This window comes from Haliaeetus leucocephalus, unplaced genomic scaffold, assembly GCF_000737465.1.
Source record: "Haliaeetus leucocephalus isolate CR32 unplaced genomic scaffold, Haliaeetus_leucocephalus-4.0 Scaffold151, whole genome shotgun sequence".
Taxonomy (NCBI): Eukaryota; Metazoa; Chordata; class Aves; order Accipitriformes; family Accipitridae; genus Haliaeetus; species Haliaeetus leucocephalus.
Window position 1 is genome coordinate 12,938,295 of NW_010972587.1, and position 12,262 is coordinate 12,950,556.

Consider the following 12,262-nt stretch of genomic DNA (forward strand, 5'->3'; position numbering starts at 1 on the left):
GTTTTAGAGGAAACCCAATTTAGACCTGAATGCTGAAATGGGAGAGGTCAGGAAAATTGTGCTGACCTTCACGAGAAACTGAATCTCCAGAAACCTTTGAGCAAAAAATCTGCCAAAAGCCTGTAGAACAGGTATTAACAACTAACTGAAGGGCCTTTCAGTTGGAGAGCTATAGTCAAAGTGAAGTGAAATAATTGACTACCAGGCAGCGCCAAGCAGAAAAGACACTGTCTGGCAACTTTTTGTTGAGTGGAAGTGTTTCAAAGGCTCACGATGAGTAAGCGTAAGGAGTACATTGTATACTAAGAATGTCTAAGGTGTTGTGTGAGAATGTAAAAGCAAACCGTATCCTGATGGAACACGGTTAATTGATTGAGAAGCTGAACAAAGTTGTCATTAAGAGATGTCTTGCAACTGTTTGGGGTGGCCTAGGCATGCTCTCACAGCAAGCAGAGCTCTGACTGCAGGCCAGATACGTACACTCATATAATCCCAGCCTAAGCGGTGGAAGTGATGCTCATACTGATGCTAGCGGCACAGGCATCAACCCTGGCTAGCCCAGCCCAGCCACCAGCCTGCTCTTGGTCCTGGGTGCAGACAGAGCCAGCTAGCCTGTGCTACCACAACCTGGTGCTGCTTGTATCTGTTCCCTGTAGGCAAAAGCTAGGAAGAACCTTTCTGAGCTGAAGCTGCCCCATCGTTCTGCAGGGAGGCTGCCTAGAGTACAGTTTTAGGGGCAGCTAATGATTCACTGCAGCAAGAAAGAAAAAGGCTCATCTCCCTTTTTGTCCCCACTTTGCACGCACGAGACCTTTCCGTCAGCCCTTTAAGTCTCTAGACATGGAGAACTAGCCAGCTCTTTTGCTACGTTTTTCTTCCCAGCTCAGCGAGCTAACATGGCACACGCAAGACTGCAACACAGACCAGCGTCAGCACAAGGTAAGAAATGGGAGGGTAAAGGCAGGAGGGGAGACCTCCCTCCCCTTCGGGTACCCTTCCACTTGGCCGAGCTCCTGGCACTGCAGCCTTACTCTGTGCAAAACCATAGCAGTTTCACCCAAAAGCAGGCTTTTGCCCTTCACATCTTTTATTTAATTTCTTGATGCATGTCACATCCTCCAGTGATTTAAATCCAGCAGGGAAAATAACCTAGAGAAGTGCTGTGCCCATTTACCAATTAGGGTTGTTTTAATTTGCATGAATAACATTATGCAGCCTTTTACAGCTTTTTCTGTGTCCTCTGCCAGATATAAAGCCAATATGGAAACACAAGACCCTTTTGTTTCCAATTTGAACCCAGTCAGATTTTATCAAAACAGTGAGCAATCCTTCATAGGCCCATTGATTTTATGTTCTACCCTCATTTTGCACTGAGGTCATCTTCCAGGATTGTAATAGGATGCCCTTGGAGCAGAAGCCTTCATATCCCCAGGTCGTACTACACCAACTTCCTTTGTTATAAGAAAAATGACTAACCTTTTTCCTGCCTGACCTTGAGACTATCTGACATTACATTTTTAACCACATACACTAGCACTGGGAGGATTATCTCCTTAAACATATAACCATGCAACAGGCAAAGGAGTTTCTCCTTTTGTAAAAATTAACACATGGTATTCCTTTCTTGCACACGTCCCCTTCTGAACCCATTTAACAAAATGCTAGACAAACAGTGTTTTCTCAAGTGGCCAAACCAGAAGGTGGCTGTGCAAACGGAATAGAAGGATGGAAATTATAATGAAGATGGCAAGAAAACACCATGAAGAGTCACAGCTTTCTAAGGAGCAGTACAGGACTCTTGGTTTTTTGTAATGGATGTACAATCTTCTGCCCTACGGAAATGGGGTGGGGGGGAAGAGTCATAGGGCTGATCAGTAAAATGGGTGGTGGAATTTAGGAAAACACTTCAGAAAGGAAAGGACTCTGAATAGAAGCATGCTCATTGGCTAATGAAATGGAAAATACAGACTATAAAAAGACATCATACGCCTTTTTAAAAATGAAGATAGGAACAAATTGTATGGAAACAGTGGAAAAGACGAAGAGGATCTCAGGAAACATCAAAAGGGCATAAAAACAAACCAAGGGAAAGCCTTTCTTGTGATGTAAAGGCCAGGAAAGAGCTACTTCTTTTTTCCTTTTAATCTTTTTAAAATTGTGGAAGGGACTTTCCTCTGAAGATAAGTTTATGAGCTGCAGCGGTAGAAGCAATCCCCTGTTTATGAGCTGGCTGTAAAAGGAGGCTAAGTGCAGATACTTGGAAGGTGTGGGTGAAGGCCTGTTGCAATGCACGCATACAGTGCCAAAATGGGTTAAAAGACATGAGAAGAAAGGTCTCCCTGAAGCGAACAGCAGCAGGAGCACATGCAGCGATTCAGACAGAAGATTTTTATACGTAACACAATACCTCCTTCCTTCTTCAGGGGACACCAGGAATACAGGCGTAAAGGCAAAGAGAAGAAAAAAAAAAAAACAACCAACAAACAAACCCCCAAAAACAAACACTAAGGAAAAGAAGAATGTATCTATATAATAATTCTTCCTGACACAGCCAGGGATAAACCAATTGGTAAGTTTGGGCTTTATAAAGTCATATCCCTCTCAGCAGGACTTGCTTTCCACTCTACCTCCCCCTGAAGATGAGGCAGGGCTGGGTTCCGATAACATGGGTGTGCCTGATCTGATCCATTTCCAGTGTGTGCGAGCCAGCACAATCCTTCCTGATTTCTCTGTTCAAAGATGTAGGACATATAAAAAAATTTCTTTAATGATTTTTAAAGTGTTTTAATTGAATTTTCTAAATGCTTAGTCATATCCCTATTCATGCAGTTAATTCTGTCCTTCCTTCAGTCCCTGAAGCCACAACAAGTAACTGTATTCACTGTTAATCCAATCGTGGTAAAATGTCAAAGTTCTTCCCTTGCCTCCCCTCCCCCACCCCCTTTCCTCAGAATAAGGTCTTCTGAATTTCTACACCAACTATTGCACTTGATTAAAAACAAATACACACATCAAGTAATCCCCTCCCCCCACTGCCATAAAACCAGCATAACAAATACTGCAACTGAAAAGAAAATCTGTCGTGACAATTATTTTCAAAGTAAGTAACACTGAACATCAAATAACTGGAGACACTGTCTTTTCATTTAATGGAGAGCAGAGAATAATTCTGGTTGTGGTGGTTTCTTTTGTTTTTTTTAATTAAAGATCTTGTTTTACATGATGGCTGAAAGCCAAGCAGATTTCAGGGAATTTTTTTTTTTTTTTTTTCAGTTCTTAAATCAAGCAAAATAAATTCCAGGAGGAAAACAAAACCAACCCTGTCTCCTAGTAGTGGTACTGTATGCTAATACATTATTTTCAGGAATGTTTGTCAAGAAAGTCTGCACAGTGTTTGTATATTTATGGAAGTTTAACTCCCTGCTCCCCTAAGAAGCTGTTCCCTCATGCTTCTTCCATATTCCTTAATCTGACACAAGAAAGAAATCCACTGTACCCAGAGTCCCACCACCTACCTGCTTTGCATTCAGTTAGAGCACCCCAACAATTCAGTGCTAACAAAGGCTAATCTAGATGTTGCCTCTCTGTGTACTTCTTTCCCCTTGCAGGTTGCAGGGCTTGAAGCAAGAGAGTGCTTTGGTCTGCAAGACCAAACTTATGCACCAGTTATTTGCTTCTTTACAAAGTGGCCCGGTGATCTTGTCATTCAATGCAGTTCATCTTTGGGAGTCTTATGCCACATTTATGCGTTTCCTGAATGTGATAAGGAACAGTGCCAGGATAGAACAACTGCTAACTGTGGTCAATAGTCATCACTGGTCTAATTTACAAACAATAAACTCCCTGTGCAAAAGGTTACTAGCAGAAGCATCCAGTTTTGCTGCTCCTGAAAACTAGAAACCCCATATACAGATACCCATTAATTTAGAATCAAGAACTATTAATATATATGACTATATAATTTGGCTTATCATTCTAGTTGGATACAGAGAGAAAATTAACTTATTAGTCTAACAGGGCTGATACGCACTGTGGTTCACTCCCTCCTGATCACACTCTTTGCACTCCAGTCTAGTAAAAAAGCACACCTGACACTTGCAGTTGCTTGGATCCCTCCCAGAGCATCACACCATCTTTTGTGGGTGTGGGTCTGTAAAGTGGAAAACCCTTTGGATTAAGGCAGAAGACAGACATAAGCGAGCAGTTCATCACAGACATAGCCAATTAGACATAATTGGATTGAACAGGCAAATGACTGCCAAAAAGTATGCATTTATGTATTTACACCTTAAAGTCCAGGAGTCTTTGTAGCCTTCTCCATCCAGTCTGCACATTTAAACCAACAAAAAATGATTTGTATACACACAGCACTTAAAAAACTGGAAGGGGAAGCGGGGGGGGAGCAGCCAGACCAGCAGCTTCATCTTGGTATAATCATCCTTTCTATGGCACAAATGATGTGATCCCAGTTTTTACAAAATATTGCCAGCAGCGTCACTGCGAAAAAAGTGCAGATGATATGAAAACGGCTCTTCATCATAGGAGCAATGAACTTTGCAATAGTAGAAACGCACACTAAGATGACAGTCATGAAGGCCAGGATAACATTTATACATTTCCCCAGGAGCACTTTGGCATTAACTGTTTCAGACTGCTGTGCTTGCTGTTCTTGCTGATGGAGCTCCAGCTTTGAAACCCGGGTCTGGCATGATTCCAAGGCTTCCTGGAGACAGAAAACAAGAATTAGGGCAGCTGTATTTCCATACACCACTTTTCCCATTTTAGCTGCAGAGCCATCCATCAGCTAGATTAGAAATGTAATTTATTATAGACTCCTAAAATTTGAATGAGCCACCAACTTTTTAAAAAATAAATGCACATATATACCTGCATGTGTGTATCACTGCCTGCTCAGGCACAATCAAGTCTGACAACACTGTCCAAAATGTAGTTTTTACATTCTTCATGCTTGAAAAATAGTATCATAACTCGAATGTTCATGACAGATGTTTCCTGCATATACTGATGAGATAAAGTACTGGGAAAGCTGTTGCCTTGGCAACTTTCACTGGATTAAACCAGCAAAGTTAGTTTCTTTGTATACGCTGTAGAAAACATTAGGGTAGTACAGGCTTGCTGTGATACTAATTACATCTACTTTGCAACATATAGCATTTGGTTTACACCATCTCTCTGGTCTACATTACTTTTTCTCTCAAAGACACCCATTGTACAGTGCTGGGCTTGAGTCTGCAGTAAGAGATTGCCTTCTCCCTCTGTCAGTGGGAAGGCTCATTAATCCACCCTCCAAGTGGGCAGCGTGCAGTGGAGACAGCTGAGAAACCTGTGGTGATGCTTTTATGGGATTCTCTCTCACACATGATATATCCAGCTTCACATTTTGTTCTAAAGAAAGCAGGCCTCTCTCTTCTGCCTGAGGGTAGACTAAAAATGGTCTTTGAGTAAAACAGTTCTTAAGTCACTAACCCCACACTTAAGCCCTCTCAAAGTGAAACATGGAAAAGTTTCCGACTGCTTCACTTGCTTGCCAAAATGCCACTTTTTGACAGAGTTGGGATTTGGGCAACCCTGTGTAGCATGGTGCAAGGCTATAATTTAATGAGATCAATCAACTTGACATAACCTTTTACCACTGTGTAAACGGGAAAAAATTCTGCTCCAGCATCCCTGCTTCCTTCCCCACTCTCAAACTCCAAATATTTTCCTTGCACTGGCAGGGGTGTTCACCTGATCACAGAGTAAGCCAATTCAACCCAATCCTCCGTGTAAAAACAAACAAAACCACTACACACAGAGTATTAGCTTTCTTTTGCTGGGTCAGTTCTCTGTTGTTTTGGCAAGTTGAACTGGCTTACCAGGTGACCAGCCAGGCACCAAACTGAGTGCAAAGCACATGGCATAGCACCTTACAAAAGACTGCTTCCTTTCACTGTTCTAGGAATTAGTAATAATACAGAAGACAGTTCTTAATGGGTGGCACAAAGTCCCTTAGGGTTCATGCATGGTCTCCACTACCCACTGAAGAACTTTCCTGGTCCTTCTTCCACTCTGACCATAATTTATTCTCAAATCATCTTGTGCTGCTTTAGAGAAAGTCCAGCTGCAAAAGTTTGATACCTGCAGCTCTGCATTGAGAGGCTGAGCAAGTGTTTTAAAAACGATCTGCCCATCCTTTAGGGACAGAGTGCTCCGAAGTTAGGCTGTTACTTAAAATATCCACAACTTAAATGCTTTTACTCTATTTTAGATTATTTGCCAACCCCACCAAAGAAACAGGTTTAAACAGGCCTAGCTGTACAGAGATAAAAGAAACAAGGCTGTATCAACGTAACACTGCAATTAGTGTTAAAAGTCTCTGATACCCCTCCAGGGTTCTGCTAATGAGTTTGTGAACATTTCACAGCCCTTCTGCTGGGGAACTCAGGTCTCACTCAGTTTTTACATCCTCAAGATGCCTTCACAGAAAGAAGTCCTGCACAAGAGACCTCTCTTCTTTAAACCTACAAAGGAACCTATTATATGCCTACATTCAGTACTATCCCTTTGCCACTCTGTTCCCTGGAGTTTCCTAACTCTCACACCAATCAGGAAACGGTGTGATCATCCTCCTGCTTGCACGCTCTATGTTAGAAATGTGAGCACAGGGGTGTACAGGACAGGGGTTTTGGTTTTGGTGGGGGTTTTGTGGTTGGTTTTTTTTTTTACCATCTGAGTCAATATGAAGACAGTCTTTGAGGATTCCTTAGTTGTTAGTGAATTTAAACCCAAAGTAAGGCAAAACAATGTTTTCACCATTTTTCACCACTTGCTCAGACTTTGGGTAGAAATATTATGTATTATATAAATGCTTATATTGTATATAAATACTCAAGTATGTAACTACATGCTGTCAGGACAAACTTGTAGACATTATTACTGGCTTTTGATTGAAGTCAGACATGACTACAACTGATCACCGAGGTGAACACACCCTACAGCGTTGATTATAGGGGCCATTGTGACCATGGATTAGAACTCTTAAGTTATAACTGGCAAATCTACAAGTCTATTTATCAATTAGCTCTCTCACTTATGACCTTAAACTCCATTTATAATAAACCTTGCCAGTGATATGACTACATATCAGAGAAAGTCTGAGCAAGAGGTTTGTGTTACAACATTGTCAAAAGTGGCATTTTACACAATACAAGGAGACTCAATTCCCTCCTCCTCTGGTGCAAGAAATTAAAACAGGCCATTCTTCACCCACGAGTCTGCCTAGGACGTATCATCAGTTCCAGCAGATAACATTCTGAATCCATTGAAACAAAAGGAGGCCATCACCAATTTAAACATGCTGGGTTTTCACCTTAAAACAGACAAAACATGGGCTTAAATAATTCCCCAGTTTCCTTATATACAAAGATGTAGAAAGATGCAAGTGTTTTTCACCACAAGATTTCCACAAAACGTCAGAAGTTGATGATAAGGGAAAAAAAAAAAGTACCTGAACATCACGTGATCGCTCATATGCCTGATACGCCACTTTCTCCTCTATGCTGGCTAGCTCTTGTTTCAAGTTTGCTGTCTCATGTTGATGAAGATCAGTGAGATCATTTAACTGGTCTTCCAATCTTTCATATCTTATTAGGAAAAAAGGTCTAAATTTAGTGCCTTCTATTCAAGTAATGCTAAATCATGAAAACAATTACACATTTTAAAAGGCAGTTTTCAGTGTGCTATGGATTCATCTGACTAGCATTACAGAGCACATAGAGAAATCAGTAAAAACTTTGGAAACTCTCCATAAGCATTTATTCAGCAAACTAAAAGCCTTTTCTGAGTGTTTCTTGCTGGCAGTGGGTGTTAAAAAGCAAATATTTGTACATCATTGGCAAATTATATGAACCATAAACAGTGCCTAAGGGTATCCAACTTACATTTTTCCATTTCTCACTCTTCATTTAGACAAGAAGATATGGTTTCATATGTAAGCCTGAGCCAGTTAACAGCTCGCCACTAGTGAAGGGAAAAATATGTTCCCTGGATCCCCTCTCAAACACAACTGCAAGGTCTTGCCATTCATGCACAGCCTGTTTTGGCACGTCGCTGCCTGGAAAACCAGTTCGACTAAACCTTCAGGAAACTAGAAAATTTTTTTGGTGATTTTGTGTTAAATCAAGTTACAACAACAGGCAAACACTGCAGTTGGCACAAAAATGATGGAGGCAAAATTGTCTAGCTGTGGAAATGGTGGCAGGAGGCTTAAGATCTTAATGGCAGCGAGCTGTCAGAAGAGGCTGCTCTGCCTTCTCCTGAAACCAAGTCCTGAGCTCAGTAGGCCATTTGCTCTGTTCTTTCCTCCCCCACATTACCACCTGGTATCCAGCCTTCCCTTGTATTTTAAGAACTGTACAAAAGGAAACATTAAATATTGTATTTCCTACTGAGTTTTTGCCCATTAGCATAGTAAAGACTTCAAGAATCAACACTTACTTTAACAAGCAATATGACAAATGGGATATAGGTACAGCAGGTGCAAGCCCTCTGTAGAACACATCTCACTTCCCACAGTGGATGATAAAGGAATTAATTGCCAAGTACCAAATGCAAGAGGAAGTTGCGCTACAGCACTTAATACTACATTTCACAGCCGCGTGTTACATCAGGGTACAAAGTGACATCGCATCCACAAGATAGGAATGTGTCTGAGAAGTATTTGGACAAGGTATTTGGGACTAAAGGGTATATTTATCAGCTGTAAATCAGCTCTGCTGCACCGTAGACTGATTAGCATTTTCAAGTCACAATAAATCAGAATCCTTCCACCAGTTACAAAACAATTGGCATCTCCTATACGCAGTATTCACATAATACGCTATGTCAGATGAGAGAATTTTCTGACAAGCCTTCGACAAAAGGCAAAGAACTACCACATTATTTGATAGGAAATATTAATGTTCTACATGTATTTTCAATTATTGGAAGGAGTGGAACATCTTGGTAAGAGATATTGATTGGAACTATTTTTTCCTCCTGCTTCTGAAATATCACACACACAAGCACACACCCACATTTACACTTTCCAAATAGCTTCTATACCCATTCAAAAGTAATTTCAAGAGAACAGTTGAAAAAAATACCTATATCTTTCCTCTTGTAACATCTGAGAAATAAAGCCATAGTCTCTTTTAAATTGTGTTTTTAAATTCTCAATATCATCAGCTAATTGGGACTGTGTCTCCTTGATTTCCCTTAGTTCCTCCAAAATCATGGAAAGCTTTCCTTGGCTGTCCAGGGTACTTGCCACGGCAGGACCAAAGGAAGTATTTCCATTACTATCTGCTGAGCCAGAGGTTCCACTTGAGCATTCATCATCACTAACATATTTTGGTTTGGCAACAATGGTGGCACTGCCCCCATATGTTCTAGAACTCGTTTCTGGCCGAAATTCATCCAAGGTATTTTTGAGATGAGCAATGTTGTCTGCACTACCAAATTTGTTTCGGATCAGGTTTGCAAACTCTCTAGACTTGCTGAAAACAAAGACAGGTGGTGTCAAAGATACACCCGGCACACCCGACTTGCCACTCTCTGTTCCATGCCCAGAGGTACGAGACTTTCCATGCTGACTATCTTTCAAGTTATCTTTGGAAGTATCCTTAGTAGTTTTGGAAGATCCATTTTGTTCAATATCCTTGAGCTTTTTGTGATACTGTTCCAATTTCTTCTGCAGCTGGGCAATGGAGTGGGCAGATTTCTGGTTCTTTTTCTCAAAGACTTGTTTAATGCGCCCAGCCTGTTGCTTGTCTGCACTGTTTACCAGTTTCAAATACTCAGCCACGTTTCCATCTCGAGCTGTTTGTTCAACTTTGATTTGTTCTGTAACCTTGAGGATTTTCTGTTTCAAGCTATCTGCATTGAGTTTGACTTTGTGAAACTCTAGGACCCCATCTGGTACATCAAAGTTCAGGTTGGTGTCAGAGCCTCCACGGCGAATGTTAAGCGGTAAACTCAGGGTATTCATGTCATGTCTTTCCACCTGAGAGGGAAAATAAAGAGGAAAAAAAAAAGGAGATAAATGGAATTTGAATTTTACTTTTTTAAAATATAACTTCCAGTTTCCTTTTCTGCATGTAATTATAACAAGTACACAATTTAAAGTAGCTTATAGTAGCGAAATAAAATGAACTTTTCTTTGAAATTAAGAAGCATTTTTCTTGACTTCCCTAGGTTGATAAACAGCCCAAGGAACTGCCTGTCTTTCTTAAAAAAGCAGAAAGATGAATTAGAGTGAAAATTATTCAAGTACATAGTTTTTCAAAATCATTTACAGTTATTCACAAAACCAGAACAATGCCTAGTTAGAAAAGGTTCCCAAATATATTGTCCATTATTAAGAGTTTCAAAAAGATCATGATGGATAATCATGCCATTTTTCTCTTAGAAATGGTCAAACACTGACAGAGGCATAAACAGAATTTTCCCCTCTACAGCAGTGTTATAATGTTCAGTATATTCTACCAGGTTAAAGTCCTTTTTTGATACATGCTCCTCCCATGCAAATCTGTCACACAATTCAAAGTTTTTCCACAACTAGCTGAAAGTTCTTGGAAATTTACTGTATACTTCAGCAGGAAGCAGCTGCTAGTTTTTAGCGCAGAGAGCGTAGAGAAATAATTGACCTGCATTTGACTTTCCATGCTTGATGAAGATGCTCAACAACTTGATCTGCTGTAGCTAAGTCTGTTTTAATAGCAAATTCACTGAGTGGGATTTACAGAAAAAGAAACTCAGGAGAGAAAACTGCATTCACTCAGTACACATTAACAATGCTCTCAAGCATAACAAAACCAATCAGGCAACTTGGTCACAACACAAACACAACAGATTATTCACCTTTCTCAACTGAAAGGCAAGATAGTCTGACACAAAACATAAAAAGTATTTCCTCATATAAAGTCAAAGTCACATGGGAGCCATGAGACAAGAATGATCTAAGCAAAATAGCTCCATCCCTATTATCATCTTGTCCTAGCCTCTGTGACATAGGAGGTACATTTCATTAAAGCTGCCACAACATCATGTCTATAGAGACTACTTAAACAAACGCTCTAGCCATGATGGGTTTTCAGAGCTTTAACACCAGAGGGAACTAATACAATTGCTCAGGCAAGACCATTGCAGAAGACAAGGCAGAAGCTGACCAATGCATTTGTCAAATGCTTTAACTACTTTTTGCTTCAAAATGCCTGAGATACCATGTTAAAAGTTTGATTTCCAACTACAGTATTTATTATCGTCTATAACACCAAAGATCTTGCAGCACAACCTATGCGCACATAAATGTGCGGTGATGACCATTCAATCTTTTTCTTGATTAAAAAACCCAAAAACATCATTAACCATTGCTGTGAGGTTTGTTTTCCCATCCTTGTACAATTTTGGTAGCCCTCCTGGAAATTCTCTCCAGTATTCCTGTATTGCCCTTAAAATACAGGCTCAGGAATCAGACATGGTGTCCTACTGTTAATGACATGCATCATGCACAGATTGATCAGGAGAACTATTCTCACCCTGTGTCTACTATGATGGGTTTACAAATACAGAGGGGGTAATACAGCCATAAAATTGGATCTGTACCTGACCATTTCAGAGACAAGATCATCTCTACTCGTACTTTATATTCTTATCCTTATATTACTGAGGATTACAGTACTTTTTTTTCTTTTTTCCTTTCCTTTTTTTTTTTCTTTTGCTACTGCACTGCTCAGGGTGCAAACCAGGTAACATAAAAGTTCACATTCACCAACCTCTAAGAAAAATGGACACTTGAAAAATGCAAACTGAAGACTTCTGGAGTTGACAATTGCTTCTGGAGAATATTGGTTAATGGTGACCTTTAAGCCTTGGACTCTATTCCGAGGATTAAACCAGTGCTGTGGCCTAATAGCTTTGCACTTTACCAGTTTGTTAAAAATAATTTATATTGAGCCATATGCTTAATAGAGGTGTAAGCAATTTTTATAAATATATAAAATTTGTATATGATTTAATATCATCAGTCATGTGTGCTTCACTGAAAATCTACTTTATTGATGAGATATCATTTTAGTATTTGCACGGATATGACTCACATGGATGGCATTCTATATTCAGGTGATACCTAATTTAAAGAGTGACTGTCCTGGGTTTGGCTGGGATAGAGTTAATTTTCACAAGAAGCCGGGAGGCGACACACAGCCAGGACAGCTGACCTGAA

The 12,262-nt window shown here is 40.2% G+C and overlaps 1 protein-coding gene across 2 annotated transcripts in view; it reads right to left on the bottom strand.

The window, feature by feature from the left end:
* Positions 1-4,346: 4,346 nt before the first annotated feature.
* The window catches only part of TMCC3 (transmembrane and coiled-coil domain family 3), a 74,484-nt gene continuing 66,568 nt past the window's right edge, over positions 4,347-12,262 (bottom strand). For both annotated transcript variants that reach the window (XM_010561877.1, XM_010561876.1), the window contains exons 2-4: positions 9,144-10,042; positions 7,508-7,643; positions 4,347-4,723 (exon numbers count right to left, since the gene is read on the bottom strand). In XM_010561877.1, the coding sequence (XP_010560179.1) occupies positions 4,421-4,723; positions 7,508-7,643; positions 9,144-10,027 (1,323 nt within the window). In that variant the 5' untranslated portion in view covers positions 10,028-10,042 and the 3' untranslated portion in view covers positions 4,347-4,420. The remainder of the gene's footprint in view (positions 4,724-7,507; positions 7,644-9,143; positions 10,043-12,262) is intronic.